This window comes from Aphelocoma coerulescens, chromosome 7 (assembly GCF_041296385.1).
Source record: "Aphelocoma coerulescens isolate FSJ_1873_10779 chromosome 7, UR_Acoe_1.0, whole genome shotgun sequence".
In the NCBI taxonomy this organism is placed as follows: domain Eukaryota; kingdom Metazoa; phylum Chordata; class Aves; order Passeriformes; family Corvidae; genus Aphelocoma; species Aphelocoma coerulescens.
The window spans coordinates 4639905-4654689 of NC_091021.1; the positions used below are offsets into that span (position 1 = coordinate 4639905).

General features: G+C 41.0%; 1 protein-coding gene across 7 annotated transcripts in view; it reads left to right on the forward strand.

Annotated features, from left to right (window-relative positions):
• The first annotated feature begins 1 nt into the window (after position 1).
• Positions 2–14785, forward strand: part of KANSL1L (KAT8 regulatory NSL complex subunit 1 like) — a 68256-nt gene continuing 53472 nt past the window's right edge. For 4 of the 7 annotated variants that reach the window (XM_069021798.1, XM_069021799.1, XM_069021802.1 and 1 more), the window contains exons 1-2: positions 42–119; positions 6334–7451. In XM_069021798.1, coding sequence (XP_068877899.1) covers positions 6364–7451 — 1088 coding nt within the window. In that variant the 5' untranslated portion in view covers positions 42–119; positions 6334–6363. Of the gene's footprint in view, positions 120–5194; positions 5520–6333; positions 7452–14785 lie in introns of those variants that run through there. The other 3 variants (XM_069021803.1, XM_069021801.1, XM_069021797.1) reach the window with 3 other exon arrangements.

Here is a 14785-nt window from a genome sequence, read left to right on the forward strand (position 1 = left end):
TGTGCTTTAGCTGGGCGCGGACTCGTCTAGAGCGGCAGTGTGAGCCGCGGTGGGCGCGGGGCTGTGCGGGCTTGAGCGGCGGCGCCGGCGCCCCTGTGGAGATCCCGGCGGACGCGGAGGCAAGCGCGGGGCGCGGCGCGGCGGGGCGCCGTGAGGCAGCGGGGGCAGGGAGGGGCCGCGCGGCGGTTGGTTCCCGCGGCGGGAGTGGCGGGGGCGCATGCGCGGGGTGGGGGCGGGGTGGGGGGGTAACGGTCCCTGCGCGCGGCGAGGCGGGGCCGGCGGCTCTGAGGCGGGGGCGGGGCCCGCGCGCGTGCAGGGGCGGGGCCGCTCCGCGGCCGCCCCGCCTGTCCCACCCGGGATTTAAACACTGGATCGAAACTTCCCTCTGGTAATCAACGTGTGCCTACGGTGACATATTCCTTTGCCTCGGAGTAACCCTGGGCGAGACTTCTCGGACTGTGGACCGCTTACAGAGCTGGATACTTAAGACTGAAGTAGTTAGAAAAGCTCTGGGGAGCAGCTCAGAGTCAGGTCCTTCAACCTGCCCTGAGAGTTCTTCTGTGCTCCTGAGCTAGTCTTTCCATCCACTTTTCGCAAGCTTCCTGCTTCCAAAATGCTGAAGTATCTCTCCCCCCAAAAATGTAGCAGTGACTGAAGTATTCCGTACCTACCCCTCTCTAATGGGAAACAAATTAAAAATGGGAATTTTCAATTTCCAATTTGCAATGTGAGCCAATTTTAAAAAATCCAAATTATTAAAGTACGCCTTTTGTCAAAGGGTAAATACTTCCTTTTTGTGCTTATTTTTATAAAAAGGATATATTAAAAATTACATTGGATAAAGCCTGGTGGATGTACCAGCTCAGAAAGCAGTCTGTGTGCCCTAGGACTCTCCTGTATTGGTCCATGGTTTGAAATCCTGGGAAATGGTGTGAGCAGCTTAAAGTCGAGTTATCTTAATTAGTATCTTAAGAGCTGAGTGGGTCTCATTTAAGACCAGGTTTTATGGCCCTCTCTTCAAAGGCTGAAATTCAAAAGTATCAGGGAAATGTTGATATGGACTTTACTATGGATCAGAAAGTTTTGCAGATTTTTATGTTAGAGACATATGTATGACCTGCTTACAGAGGCATCTGTTGTACTACGAAAAGTGTTTAACATATATTAAAAATTACTTCAGATGTTGCTTTGCAAATATGCTGCTATAGACTGAACAAGAACTAGTTGTTGATGTGGTAGTAAACTTGGAAATTATATCGATTTTCTGTTCAGAAGCAGATCTGAACAAGGAGGAAAACACGCCTGTTGAGAGATTTTAATGAGTCATGGATTTTAAGATAAATTAATGCTAATGAGTTCCACTTGAAATGACTCCTTGGTGATGTTTTTTATGATTGAAACTTCGGGTGGTCTGTCTTAAATGGAGTTCTCTTAGTGTTCAGGGAGAGATCCTCTTTGGGTCGGGGGGTTGTGCTGTTTTTTGGTGGTGTTTTTTTTTCAGATAGGAGGACTTTGTGCTTATATCTTCTGAGGTGTACAAAACACTGGAGTTGCAGTTTTATGTGGATAGTTGTGCCTGCACAGTGAGCGCTACTGAAAGTTGAGACTCCCCACATAATCCTGTTTGCGTTTATGGGGTTTTTTCCAAGCTATTAATAGAACAAAATACTAAAATGCTTAAATACACATCATGAGTAACTGGTCTGCTTTTGAAGTGAAAACAAAAGCTGCCTGCTGAAATGATCTTTTTTTTCTCTCTTAAAGGCTAGGCCCAGGTGTATTAAATATGGACTTCTTTCCTTTTTCTTTCATACTACTAAGCAGGACATGCCCAGTGGGACCAATATCCTTTTTGTGGTCGTTGCTCCAGACTTTTCCATGAGAAAATGCAGACTATGCTATTGAGCTGTTCTTGCTATTCTCAGAAATCACTATGATCCTGTAGATTTTCTGAAAATTGGGAGCGGTAGTTAAAGCCTGAGGGATGCCTCCCAGGCAAGGCTTGAAGAAGCTGGCCAGGGTCAGATCCTGTCCAGTGCACTTAGCTGAGGCAGTGCCACAGTGGTGCCTGTCTGCCAGAGCACTTTATTTTTGTCCAGTGGTTATCAGGAAGGCTGCCCAGGAGGAGCTGGGGATTACAGGACAAACAGCACAAAGCAGTAGGAAACCAGGTTTTGGCAGTTGTGTTGTAGTTTGGTTTTGTAGCTGCCCTCTCTTCTGCAGGTTTTCTCTAAGAGACCTTAAAACAGGTTGAAATACAGTATTTTTGAGCATTCTTGCTGAGATTAGTTTTGGGTGTTTCACCAGAGGCTGTCTGCTGTTAGGGACTTTGCTTTGCTTTTGAAATGCCATCTAGGCAAGGAATAAACAGTGGAAGTTGGCTTATCTGAAACACTGTTAATCTGTGAATAAACTGGAAACCGCCATATTAATTTGAAATGTTGTTTCTAGGTTTCTGAGTTTCAAAACAAAAAGAAATAATAAATGTAAAAATCTCCTCCTGGTCTCGAGGAATCTCATTATTAAGAAGAAAATTTCAGCTGTTTATGATGAGGAAAGATGACTCAATATACAAGGAGAGAAGGTTGCTACACAGGAGCCTTAAAAAGCTCATGCAAGTGGAGTTTTATTGTCATTGGAAACTAAAAAATCATAAACAAAAAAATCCACTAAAAGACAAAGCAATCCTCCCCCCAAGCAAAAATCCCCCAAAACATTGTCTGCACTGTTGTGTAACCAAAGTGATAGTGTTATGCAAGGGGGAGAAGAATCAAAAAGTGAAAGGACTATAAACAAAAGCTGGGAGATTGAGGGAATGCCACCCTGTGTGCTGGGTTGTGGCTGGGTTTTGTTGTGTTTCTTTTAATAGGGTGCTGCTAATCACCAACATGAAGACACTAGTTTCAGGATTTAGGCAAATTCCATTGAGGTAAGTCTAGCTGGGGAAGGGTATAATGCAGAAGTGTCAAGGGAAATCAGCAGAGGGAGAGGAGAGGCAGAGGAGCAGGAGTCAGTGGGGGATTAGGAACCTGTAGATGCAGTGGTAAAAGGGAGCAGGGTGCAGGTCGGGCTGTCGTAAACTGCAATTTCCAGCTATATCCTCCTGGGTAATTAAGGCATTAGGGGAGGATAAGCATAAAGTCACTTTAAACATCAGTTGCTCTACTGTGTATGTCTGGTACTTGTTTCTTCCCTTCCCCAGTACTTACTTAGTGTCAGTTTTTCTTTTTACAGTACTTTTCAGTCTTTCAAGTGGAGTGTTTATTCAGCAGATGAAAAGCGAACTGTTATCCCATTTAGCAGCATTTCAGTTGTTCTGGTTTTGAAACCTCAAGTAATACACAATGTAAAAAAATCCATTAAATGGTTTTCCTATGACAAAAAAGCTTTTCCCAGAAAGAAAATACTCTTCCAGTATACCATTTTGCAGTACTTGTCTTCCCTCCCTATTTGCCTTTATTTTTTTCTCCCCTTGAAGGTAGTAGGTTTTGCTCTCAAACTCACTTCCCATATAGGTGGAGTGAAATTATTTTTGCAGCTTTCTGCCAAAATGAAATAAAATGTGTCAAAATGTAAATTGTAAAATTCTTGTCAAGCCAAGTACTTTTACTCAAATCTGTTTATAATTTTTTTGCAGCTGATATTTGTTTTGCTCCTGTACCTATGACGTGTGTGTGTGTGTGTGTGTGTGTGTGTTTGTGTGTGTGTGTGGGAGAACTTCTTAGAGAAATGCCAAGGGCTGGAGACTCTGGCAGTACCAGCTTTTATAAGGTCTTTTTGATGTCACTGTAACGAGATAAGCACTCCAGAATGTCTCACGCTGACTTCAGGGCAGAAACATTGTATGAAATTTCCAAGTTGCTGCGTAAGGAGTTAATTGGGTGATTTCCCTCTTCAAAAGCATTTTACTTATTTTTAACCATGTTGTAGAGCATCCTCTGTCAGGCACTCCAAATTAGTTAGTGATTTATCAAAATGCTCTTTAGTGCAATATTTGTGTTCCACATAAGAGGACTTTGATTTCTTCACCTCTTTCCCCTAGAAAAGTTAAAAAGAAGTCCCCCAGACAAAAAAAAAAAGTTAATAATTTGCTAATAGTATTCATTGAAATTTTGGAAATTTGGAACTGTACCAAAAGGGTGTGTGGTATTTGAGGGAATGTGATCAAGTTAAAACACAGCACTTTAAAGTTTTGTGCTACCAGTTCTTTGAGTAACCTCCATCTTCATACAGGTATGTGATGCACATCTCCAAACTACTTTTTTGCTTGAACAGCATCCACTGTGTGTGGATGTTTCCTGGGTTTCAGGAATAGCAACCTGTGCCTGTTAAACCACTCACACTAAGGGAGGTGGATGGTAAAGTTGGAAGTTATAAGCAAATTGCTAAGTGCATGTAGATACCAGGCTGATGATGCTCTTCTTGGAGAGCTTCTTGGAATTCCTAGGGAGAGGTCAAACACAGGGACTCCTGAGCTTACATTAACCCCGCAGCAGAACTGTTCAGTTCTCTCCCCTTGTGTTTTAGCCATGCAAAATTTCTCTGACTTGCTATTAGTTATTTGCCGTATGTTAGGGGCAGGGAGGCATTGGTGTCTGAATCCATACTCCTTTGGATTTACAAATTCACAGGCCTGCTAGCTTTTACAGGAGGAAAGACACAAGTCAGCCAGGTGCTGAGAGCATCGCTGAGTCACCAGAGCCTTTAGGGTTTGGAGCTCCAGTTCTCAGCAGTGCATTTCCCTGTCTGATCCTAGAACGGGCTTCTTCCTGAACAGCTGTCCACTGGGAGGGCTTTGTGCTGAGCTCCTCTGTAGGCTGAAGTTATTGGCTTATTTATAAAGGTTAAAATCCTGTGGATTTTAGTGGTATCACTTAGGATTAGCAGTAGGACCACCAAACCTGGTGCCAGTGATGCTAGGAAGGTGATGTACAGAGATGAAAACCTCATGGTTGAAGTACACATGGAGCAATGAAAGGTGAATAAAGCATACAGAGAGTGGTAAGGCAGTACTGGAGCATGTGGCTCTCTGTGTTTTGCTTCCCATTTTGAGGGTTAAGGATCAAGTATCCAAACTGGTATTTCTCAGCTCCCTAGGTTTCCACATCTCACTTTAATATTTGCACTTTCAGTGTAAAAAAATCCGTAGTTATAATCAAGCTAAGGCTTCAGACAGATTTTTTCTTACGGTCCATATGTGGCAGTCTCAGAATCATTGACCCCTTGTGGGGATCTGTGTACTGAAAATTACTGAGCTAGGCAGTTGCTGTGGAGCTCAAGGAAACTGGAGACATTAAAAGGAAGGCAGTGAAAGTGCTGCTCAGCTAGTACATGGTTCAACAGAATTTACTGTGGCATTACTGTGCTGCACTCACTTTTGCTACTGCTCTCTTACTGTTTCTGGTTTTTTCTCTAGCTTCTTAATGAAGAACTGACAGGAACTTATCTTTCAGGCTTCTGCAAGCCATGTTCAATTAAATCATTCATTGGGTTTACTTAACCATCTCCTAAACAAAGCTGTAAGTACTGTGGAAGTGATTCCTGTGTGATATGCTGTGAAATAGATACAGTATAACTTGGCAGCATAGCTGCTGACAAGAAGGGGTAAAGGTTGACATTGGTCTTTTGATCCCAGAGTCTGGGAACCCTTTGTTAATTGGCAAGCCACAAGCAAAAGGATTGTAATGGAGAACTGTCTTTTCTCAAAAAAAGACATTATGAAAAAAGATACTATGAAAAATACTCTGTATGTTACACAGACAGTGCCTGATGAATAAAGAGTGGGATATGAAGGCTCAGGAAAGAACTCTTTTTTGGTAGGAAACTTCAGAACTTAGAGTTTCTGTTTTGAAAGCATTAGCATTGTTGATTGTTTCCTAATGTGTATTTATAAGAATATATCATAATTAATCAAATGCTTGCTTTATATAGATTTAGAGTAAATATGTTTCTCTCAATAGTGCCGGTCACGTTGTTCATGGCCATGTTTTTCAGTTTAGGCCAGGTTAGATGACAGACCTGAACTTTTTGGGTCTTATTTCTCAGACTAATAGGATCAAAAATGAAATCAGATATGAACAGTTATTCCCCTGAGATGTAAAGGCTTTCATTGCACATGGATCAGCCTCTGAATGAAATAAAAAAAAAACAGCCGAGAGAGTGTTCTTGTTTGACTTGGGAGGCAACATAGTCTGTGTTCTTTAGATAATGTTCTTTTTTATGGAATCTCTGAATGATGTTGAAATGTTGAAAGAATGAAATGTCTGACAGAGTTGTTGTATTTGTATTGTGTCATGAAAATGAGAAAATTTACATGGCCCATGTTATTTTCAGGTTTGCTGTAAACTACCTGTCATAGCTATAATGACACCAGCCCTCAGAGAGGCAACAACAAAAGGTCATGGTATCCACTTGTCACCTTCTTTGTCCTCTAGAGCTATGGAGTCTGATACAGCTTTGTGCATGGAAAATTCCAGAGCAGTGGAAGAGAAGATAAAAGAGGACTCCATCACACAGATTACTTGCTCAGTCCTGGGGTTCCCCACTGCTGAGCCCAACCTCAGGAATGATATCTTCCGTGTACAGCATTTTGGTTCCCCACCATCCTCCAAGTGCTATCAGTCTGTCTTGTTAATGAGTACAAATTCTGCGTTTAGCAACAAAACTGGTAAGCAAAAGAAAGCAGGAGAGCCCAGCTGCTCCAAGATGAGAAAAACATTACATAATGGTGCTGACACATCATTTGGTCAGATTAGTCATTCAGAACCAGAGCAACAGGTCAAAGGGGCAACGTTTTCAGAGACCACATCTCCGAACTTGGCAGGGATGCAGAGACTTTCAGGTTCAAGTGTAATTGAATCCAGTAATGCAGAAGAAATGCAGCTTTTAAATGGTAAATGGTACAAGAAGAATGGGGTTTTGGGTAGGGCTTTGGAAGTCTGCACTGAAACAATAAAAGGGGATTTATTACACCAAATTCTTCATGGGCCTTCAGAAGGGATTTTGAGCTGCACCCAGGAGGAGGTGTATGCTCGTTTACTCCAGTGTGTCACTAAGCAACAAATGGAAATCAGTCGCGCCAAACGAACTCAGAAGCGTTTACAAATGCTCCTGGCAAAACATGTTATCAAACACTGTGATCAGCAGCTGAAATGCTTTGTGAAACATCAGCTTCAGAGAATGAAGGTTTTCCATGAGCCAACTAGATTTTTGAGCAATAGCTCCCTCAGATGCACTGAAGGTTGGCCAGAAAACAGCACAAGTACTTCAAAGCGTAGTTCAAGTGTGGACGTACAGAACGGAGTTAGTGTTGCACCAGGTGAAATCCGTGGGTTTGCACTTTCTACTGGAGGGCTGCTGTCTCGTGTGGAGAAGGACCTGGACTCTGATGCAACATGTAGCAGCTCAGATGAAGATGGTGAGGAACAGACTGTAAGAACAACTGTGGAAGCGTAAGTGTTAAATTCCTGCTTAGACTCATGTACTTCTTACTTATAAATCAGGATGGAAGGGTCTAGACCTAGAGATTCCATCTTGTGTGAATGACTTTGTCCAGTAGATAGTGTTGCTGAAACCAGCAAGACTGACAGTGTGAGCTAGATTTGGCAAAAAGTAAGAACTTCTAATTAATGCATTTAAGGAGCAGTTGCTTAATTAGATTGCGGAGAACTAGAGTTTGTACTGCACTCTATCAATTTGCATTACATCAATACTGCTAATACTCAAATGGTGCTGTAAATCAAATAGTAATAGCTGTAAATACTTCGGTCCAGAATGAAAATAATATTAATTTTTCTCTGGAGTTATTACACATTAGTTAATGTTAGGATCTTGAAATCCAGTATGATGTGATAAAGAGGAAAAATTCAAAATGGTCATCTGATGCAGGTATCAAACCATCCAGTATTTGGTTGTTGGTATATTGAAAAAGTTTGGTTCTTTAACTTTTAATTTTTAAAATGTTAATTTACTTAGTGAGGTCACTCTGCAGCTATAAATGTAGCTAGCAGTGGTGTTTTTATTGTTGCTGGTATCTTTTTCAAGAAGAACCAGAGGGAAATTCATATCATTAACTAATAGTGTCTTGAGTTGGCAGGAATCCTGTCAATACAAATCACTGTGGCTTTGAGAATCAGTGGTAGGTAAGAGGAGATAGTAAAATTGCTTTCTGATGATGGTACAACCTTCTTTCTTTTTCTTTTTTTACCTCTACCTTGCTACACTATTAACACAATCTCTTCAGTCAAGAAATTTTAGAAAGCAGTGAAAAGATGGCTGCTTTCCTCTTCCCAAAGCTGGAGAAAAGAGCATGTCTTAAGCTTTGTTGGGATGTAATAGTCAGGACTGTGATACACAGAAGAGAGCTGCGCACAAATGCAGCAGCGTGGTAGGAGCTTTGTGACACCCACATTTCTGGTGGGTTCTTACAGATAGTCAGGACAAGGTTTGTGTTTACACAAAACTTTCCTTATACCCTCTGCTGTTAGAGGTTGTCTAGAAAAAATAAATTAAAAAATACTTTAAAACACTTACTTCCAGTTCCTGAAAAGCATAATGCTCAGAAGAAATCAAGTAAGCTTCTGAAACTGAAAGAGCTGTGCCCTGTTACGTGTTTATAGCTTCAGTCCCGCAAGGCTGTGTTCTGCTAAGCTCTGTAGGTCTGAAAAACAGAGGAGAAAAGGTTTTCATTTTCTTTTACATATTGTCAGAATGGTAAATACTGTGCTGAAGTCCAGCCAAAGCATAATGACTTGCCAACTAAGTTAGGATCACCTTAAATATTTGAGTTTTCAAATTACTCTTTTGAAATATTTTGATGAAAAACATAATTTGGGCTCTTCCCCAGCATAGAAGAATCCACTTTCCTCTCCTCCTTCTGAGTAATAGCTCTGCCTCTAGGAGATTGTGATTACATGAACTGAAGAGGAAAACTCCTGAGAAATTCTTAATTCTTGAAGGGTAGTGGATAATGTAAAACTTGGACCAAAGTTTTGTGTGATGGTTTTCTCTTTTCTTCCTGCCAGGGACACTTGAATTTCTAACTCTGCCTGCCAGTCCTTTGCCTTTATTCCTTCTTGTGGCTTTTGGGGTTCCTTAAGTTATCTTTCCACTTAAGGCTTACTCAGTTTGCTTTGTTGCACTGATGAAAAAGTCCACAGAGGATTATTAAGAGCAAACCTATCACCTTTGGCTCAGGAAATCCCCAAGCTGCTATTGCTGGCAGCTGGGGGAATGTTCAGGAGAAGCACTGCTCCCTCCATGCCTGCACTCTTGTCACAGTGTTATCTCAGCTACTGCTAAAAGGCAGGAGAACTGGGTAGATGATCTGTAGTCTGACTCAGTGTGGCCCTTTATTTTGGGTTGTTTGTTCTTCTCCCTCCTTCTTCCAGCAGCAACGGCCTTGCTGCACTGGTAGGGAAAGAATCACTGGCGTTCGAGGTGTGCTGCTGGGCCAGCAAGCTCAGAGTTAAAAGTACTGCCTGATTTAAGCAAAAGACTTGTCTGTGTGCCTAGACTAAGGCAGTGCTTGAATTAACACTGCATTGAGGACAGGCTGTCTCTTAGTTGAATTTATCATTATCTTCAGCTCAATGTTTTTCTTTTATTTCTCCAACCTTCCTAAGATTTGCCTTTGTGGCTAAAATGCTGCCCTTTTCCTTTGAGGTAACAAAGGTAAATCAGTTTTTCACCAGTTCAGCTGATGAGATTTGCTGGTTCCTGAGCCTTGCCACTTTAAGGCCATTTGGATTGCCTTTCATCTGGGCAAAAGAAACAAAATTACTATCCATTTTTATTTCTGCTAAGTAGACTTACATGCTTTGAAATGCCTTTCTCTCCTCAGGAATTGGTTCTAAGTGCTTTCCAGAAACAATGGGATCATATAGGTGAGAGAATACTCATTTCCTCACCTGTGTGGAAATACTTATTTTTCATAGTGAGGACTTTTACTCTGAATTCCTCTGTGATATTCTTCATAATACTTAACTGTAGATACTATAAGGTTCAAGTAATGTAGTGATGAATGAAAAGAATGTTTTGGTTTTGCCTTATCTCAGTATACTGACTGCATTTAACTTGAGGGTATAATCATGCTTGTGTCATGACTGTGGTGTTTTTCATCCTTTTTGTGGCGGGGGGAGGTCTCAAAATGTGCAAGGCAGGGAGGAACCTGCAGTTAACTATGTCTACCTGAGAACAGTGTGTTTCCCATCAGGAGGGAGAAATTGATTCCAGCTCCAATTCCTCATGCTAGTTGAAAATCCTGGAGTTATTTTTAGCATTTTGAACCTGTTTATTCTCATTATCCTGAAAAGAGCTTTTCCCAATGAGTGTTGACATAAGCTCTTCTGAGCTGTATCTCAATGCTTTGTGGCTCAAGTAAGATTGTCTTTATCCTTCTATTTCAATACCTTTGTTGTTTAGTTGCAAATAGCTATTGTAAGATATTTAAACCATTGCTTCTACATTCCATAGATTCTGTCCTCAAGATGAGATCCTTGGTCTGCTGTTGAAGGCAATTCACAGTATTACCGAACTTCTCCAATGCCTAGAGTAATTGGAAAGGCTCATCCCATTTCAAGAGCTTAATCAAATAATATTTTATTCTTTTGAGTGTCTACTAAAAAGAAATATGAAAAAACAGTTGCCTGTCTTTAGGGCCTTTGTCATTTTGCTGTTACTGTCAGCTCATGAATGTCTTTAACCTGTCAGTTGTCATAGAACCACATTTCCAGCAGTAATTTTTGGTGTATTTTAGTACCATTCCATCATTTAGGCATAGGAAAATCCCACTACCCAGGGAATGTGTTAGTCCTTCTCGGTAGTTTCTCAAAGGCAGCTGTTTGGTGCTGCTCGCTGGCTCCCTGTTAGGTGTTAGAAACCAGAGCAGACAGTGCCCAAGGAAGGTGACACAAAGCTGACCATTAGTAATTCCTTCAGGGATTCATAACTAACACTTGATATGCAACATAGACAACATTTCACCAGCTGAATTTACTTGAAACCTGTTGATCTTTGTGGCTCATGATGATGAAAGATTATACACAGAAATAGTCATAGATTTCAAAGAAACACAGGTCCACTCTGGGAGCAGTGCGTATCCTGCTAGGCCAACTCCACATTCTTACGGATGTATTTTGTGTCTTTTCCTGATGTAGTAAGAAGTACAATGTACCACAAAGAACTCTGATGCTCAAGTGGTCATTTGGGAAGCCTTTAAAGTTGCAGAGTGCAGATCTTTTCTTCTACGTACACTACATATGTGATATTCCAGAATCAAAAGATACATCACTGTGGTTCTTTGAAGAAACAGCTGCTCACTCCATTAAACAGTAATACCTGCACCTAATCGATTAGACAGAAAAACTGCTTGCAGTAGATTTTTCTGCAAAATCAGTAGCTCTTTCTACTCATGCAAAGTCCTGTGCCTCGTTTTCCCAGTTCTCCTTTCCCTATCCAAATATAATCCTTTTGCATCATTTGGTAGGATTTTTCCCTCTGAAATGTTTTCATGCTTTTTCCTCTGATTTCTGAAAGACATGTTTTACTGATTATCCTCCAGCAACCTCACACCTGACAAAGACACACTGTTACATCTTTCCATGGCCACAGGGTTTATTGTGCCTGGAAACTTTCATCATGAATGTGGAGAGATAGTAAATCTTTCTCATTTTTTTTTCTCTCCTTTATTTTTTCCCCCTTAGATTGATAGTTGGAAAGAGAAGATGGGAAATCTGCTTTTAGTACAAACATGTGATGGGGAGCAGAGAAAACACAGGAAGGAAGAAAACATTGTGACTAGTGTCTCCAGTCTAATCTGTTTGTTCTAGATGATTTTCCATTTTTCCTAGCATTTTTTCCTGTGGCTGACTGAGCAACATCAATGCAGTTCTGCAGGCCTGGATATATACAGTACTGCTTAAAGGACAGGGTTTATTGCAAGTCTTCGAGCCGTGTTATAAAGGGAGGCTGTTTGTTTTTGCAAAGGTCAGGTCCTAATTTTCCACACTGAGCTGTAATTTCACTTCATACCTGATATGAGAACTGAATTATGAGTTTGGAAAGGGGAGGAGGAGCGTCTGCCAGGACTAAATACTGCTCTTAAGCACAAACTCCAACTTGTTTCCTGGTTTTAAGACCTTTTTAGTTTATAAGTCCAGGAAATGTCTTATTTGCATAGAAGATTAGTATGAGGGCTTTTGAATAAGTTTAAATTCATTGGTGTTAATAATATGCTGATTTAAGAATGTTTTATATGTTGTTTTTTCAAGAATTCCATTTTCTTGAAATGGAAAGGCTCCTATCACTAGGATGTGAGAGGACCATGAAAGAAAAGATAGCTTTACATTACCTTCTGTTTTAACTCTAAGGATACATGTATTATTTCAGAATATATTTAACCTCACTTGGCTGAGTTTCTCTAAAATGGATTTAAAACTTCTTTAGGGTTTCATATGCATTTGCTGTTTTGCTTTAGAGATCTCATGTGCAGCAATAAAAACTTGTTGTTGAGCAAGACTTTGTTCTCACAATACCAGAGTAATGTTCTTGTGAGTGGGGATCCTGATTTCTAACCTGTAATTACGTTAATGTTTTTGCAGCTGCTGAAGGCAGACTGAAAGGTTTTAGTGAAGGGCAGAAGGTTTGACAGGTTTCAACCTGCAAGGGAAACTTTGGAGCTGGGAATGTCCAATCTGTTAAGTTAGATGGGTGTTGAACTCAAATAAAAACTTGGCAGTACTCATCTTAATAACTGTTTAATACACAGTCAAGATGGTGTAGTAGCGTAGCATATCTAATAAGCAGGCACATGTGTATACATATGTAACCTTCTCTGCTTAATTAAATTGGAGACAAGAAGTTGGTTCTTGATGTCAACTGCTGATTAATCAGTGGTTTATGGCTAGCTTTTTTCTTTCACTAGGCTGTGAAATGTGTTTGTTTTAATTAAAAGATTTGTTTACAAACAACAATGAACTGTCTTTATAACTTCTTGTAAAGCAAGGGCACTGTTATTTTGGTTTATAGCTAACACTGATTTTGTGAGAATACACTTCAAAGTTATACATCCAGTGCCTTTGAAAATCAGCATACGTGGGCCCCTGATAGAGGAAATTATTTAAATGCTTTCATTTTTACATGAAGTAAAAAGTGTGCATAAAGACTTCCCAAAGTAGGAATGCTCTCCTATAACAGAATTTCATTCATACTACTAAATATGGGTTAGGAATGTGATGTTAGATGTTGGATTTAAATATATTGACCTGTGCTCTTTTTTACTGAAACGGCTGTAAATTATTTTCTTTTCATCCACACACATTGCCTAGCTCTTGTGAGACAAAAGAAGTATTCTGTTTGGGAATTTAAATCAATTCAATTTTCAATTAGCAAACTTCTAACTTCTGATTGTGGTGTTGGAAAAAAAAATAAACCTGGAGGTCTAAGTTTGAATATATGTGGACTATAAACTCCCTTTCTTCCCAGCCCATGAGGTAGACTGAGCAGCAGTAAAACTCAGTGAAATTCAATCACAGGCTCCTACAAAACACCCGAATACCAAACTGTTCAAACCTACATTCATTATACTCCCCACACCATGTCCCTGCTGACTGAATTGCGGGGTTTAACCTCAGAAAGACCTCCATCCTTGCCCTGTGAAGCAGACAGCCAAGTTCTCTGTGGTTCCTCCTCTATTCACAGCACAGCACACCTGCAGCAACTGGATTTCTCGTGTACCACGGTATCTCATGTTCTCAGCGCAGGTGCTGGGGTCCCTGCTGGGGCCATGCTGCTGCAGGATCCCCGCCCAGAGGTTTCATAGTCAGCACAGCCCCTCTGCACCTTCCTTTGTGTCAGGCCTGAAGTGGGACCCCTGTCAGATGTGCCCAACTGCCCTACCAGCCGGAGGAGCACTCTGCTAGCTCTCCCATTAGCCCCTTCCCCACAGCACTCCCCACGTAAGGCACATTCCCAGAGGTGGAACATGGATGGCAGTGTGTGGTGGTACCTTTGCTTCTGCTCCTGCTCCTTCTCACCTGATTTCTCTGTCATGGACTTCCCCACCTACCACAGCCCCTCCTGACTCTCCTGGCAGTCCCTGCTGGGACAGTTTTGTACTGCTTCTCTCAGGCTACAACCCCTCCACTACCAAAAGCCTGCTGCTCACTTCAGTGTATCTGGCATGAACCTTCCTGGTTCAACTGTTAGTTGTCCAAGATGTTTCAAAAAAGAGTATGGCTCTTACACATTTTTCATTGGAATCTGATACTATATATGTGTGTGTATATATATATGTGTACTGATTTATAAGATGGAGTTGGACCTTATATGAAAACCATACCCATCTTTTCCTTGTAAGAATATAAATACAAATTTTGGAATAAACTTCAGTGGCTGGACAGCATTGATAAGCTGCTTGTGTATAATGTTCCATTTGCACAAATCTTTAAAGGAGTGTATTTTGTAAGTTCTGCCTTATTTTGTGTTGAGCATGGGCTACAGATGTAGCACTACTTAGTTTCGTTTTGAAGGGCAGTTGTGTCACACTTAGAGAGAAATTCTAGGCCTGTGTTCTTGGTGTTTTGTTGTTAATCTATCCATGTTGTGCCATTTCAAAGGCAAGAAGAGAAGCTTGTTTCTCGGCAGCCCTGCTGTTCTTGAAGTTTCTTTCTCTGCATTTTAGCACTACCTGCTTCTCTGCTTCACATTGGACTGATGTACAGCATACTGGGGTGCTGAAGCAGACAGTAGAATCTTAAAAATTATTATTAAAGTATTTTTAACAAAA